The 2,127-nt window shown below is 40.5% G+C and overlaps 1 protein-coding gene across 1 annotated transcript; it reads right to left on the bottom strand.

Annotated features, from left to right (window-relative positions):
• Window positions 1-592: 592 nt before the first annotated feature.
• LOC112773143 (protein FAR1-RELATED SEQUENCE 5-like) lies at window positions 593-1,824 on the bottom strand. Its single transcript, XM_025818204.1, has 2 exons — window positions 1,383-1,824; window positions 593-1,203 (listed from the first exon to the last, which is right to left on the bottom strand). Exons 1-2 carry the CDS (start codon window positions 1,822-1,824, stop codon window positions 593-595), a joined length of 1,053 nt encoding a protein of 350 aa, XP_025673989.1.
• Window positions 1,825-2,127: the final 303 nt, after the last annotated feature.

The following is a 2,127-nucleotide window of genomic DNA, read 5'->3' on the forward strand; positions in this document are numbered from 1 at the left end:
AGATCAATGACTCTGGAAACTCAAGTATGTTTTCGAACTTCATGGCACAGAATACATGACTACACGGAATACCACGTGATTCAAACAGCTTGCACGAGCACGAGAACAGATTCTTACCTTTATCGACTTCCACCCGTCGATCTTTGGCCGGGTCTCCGAGAGCAGTCACACTAAAATTGACCTTGTCCAAGGTTGTGCTTAGTACCTTGATATTCAAAGCCCCTGCCCTCTGAATCTCATTACGAATTTCCTTGAAAATGTTTCGCGTGAAATAACATGATGCAAATTTTTCATATACCTCCAACGAGGTAATCATCACTGGCTCTGAGAACTGAGACTTAAAGTCAGCTATTAATTCGTTGTTTCTATACTCCTTTAAGGCCCTATCCAGGTTATGCATGAAATCAATGAGGGTGTTCTTGCGATTAACATAAAATCTGATGAGAGAATTTATACCTTCGCACTGTGATGTCGTCCTTATGTAACCGAAAAACTTATCCCGGAGGAAATAATGGGACCACATCGCACGAGTTTCGTACGTCTTTTCCATCCAGGTACTCCCAACAAGGTTGTGCTTATCTAAAATGGCTGCTCATCTCCGATCAAATTCTCTCTGGTCATTGTTGTCGTATATAAGACACTTAAAATCGTGCAAGAAATTAGGATTCTTTATATTTTCACATGCATTTCTCTGCAGATGCCATCCGCATAACCGATGGGTCACATCAGGAAGAACATTCTTGATTGCATCTCGCATGGCAAGGTCTCCGTCAGTTATTACTGCTTTAGGACTTTTCCCACCCATCGCTTCAACAAAAGTTTCCAACAACCACTTATACGTCTCTGTGGTTTCGTCGGATAGTAGGATGGAGCCGAATATAACATTCTGCCCGTGATGATTGCATCCGGAGAAAATGACCAAAGGCTTGTTGTATTTATTCTTCTTGTAGGTTGAATCAAAGGCAACAATATCTCCAAAGCAGTGATAGTCGATAATTGACTGCCCATCTGCCCAAAAAATATGCTCGAGCCTTTCGTCACTAGTGAACGTATACTTTCCAAAGAACAGCGGATCGTTGTTTGACTTGCCAATCAAATAGTTTATTGCCGCATTGGCATCCCCATTTTTAACTTTCGACCGACGATAATAATCAATGTGGTTGTACAAATCTTTGTGTGTGAAGTCAGCATGCGATATCCACCCTTTTGGAACGCAATATACCCCATAATATGGCAGGTCTTGACACCAAAATTATGAAAATTTTTCACTTGGACTTTATCAGTGACACTGAGACGACGATTGGCCGGAACCAGATGCGCAAATTGGGGTGGCGTCAGATCGTGCTTGTGAGATTTCACAAAACATGATACCTTCCATATACCGCAGCCATAGTCAAGCTTTACCCTAAGTTGAGCTGGACACTTGGTTCGCGTTAGTGACCTTGCCTCCCTTGATCTATCATCTAGATCAAGATACCTCACATTCATCCACCCCTCTTTGTTGCAAACAAGTTGCCTGCTAATGATTCTACCTTGATTATCCCTAACCACATCGTCCTTCCTCATTACAAATTCATGCCAACAAGAATAAGCGTTATAAAATTGCCAAGCCTCATCCTCTGTCCTAAACTCCAGGTTCCAAATATCCTCCACCATTAAATCCGCTATTCTTTTTATACCACAAACTTCTTCACTCTTGCTAGTAGAATCCAGCGAATCCACATCGTCGTCTTCAGCATCATCTTCTGCATTCGGTTGATAATCGAAATCATCACCCAAATTATTATCAAAATCATTCTTCACATCATCCTCGTTTATGGACATAATTTAACCCCTGCCAAAATCCAAGTTTGTGAACCAAAATGTGAATAAACAGAACCAATGGCAGCAACTGCATAAAGCTAACTTAAACTCCTTAAAAAAAACTATACTCATCGGAACCAAGGCTCTTAACCTAAGCCAACTGTTTAAGAGTCCAATATAACATTTTAATTTCAATGCCCCAAACCTAGCCACAGCATACAACTGGCAAATGTGAATTAAAATCCTAATTCCAAAACCTAAACCCAACACCATAAACAGAGCAATGTTTAAAAGACAGATACTTCCATTAAAATTAAAATTAAA

The sequence above is a fragment of the Arachis hypogaea genome, chromosome 3 (assembly GCF_003086295.3).
Source record: "Arachis hypogaea cultivar Tifrunner chromosome 3, arahy.Tifrunner.gnm2.J5K5, whole genome shotgun sequence".
NCBI classification, from domain to species: Eukaryota; Viridiplantae; Streptophyta; class Magnoliopsida; order Fabales; family Fabaceae; genus Arachis; species Arachis hypogaea.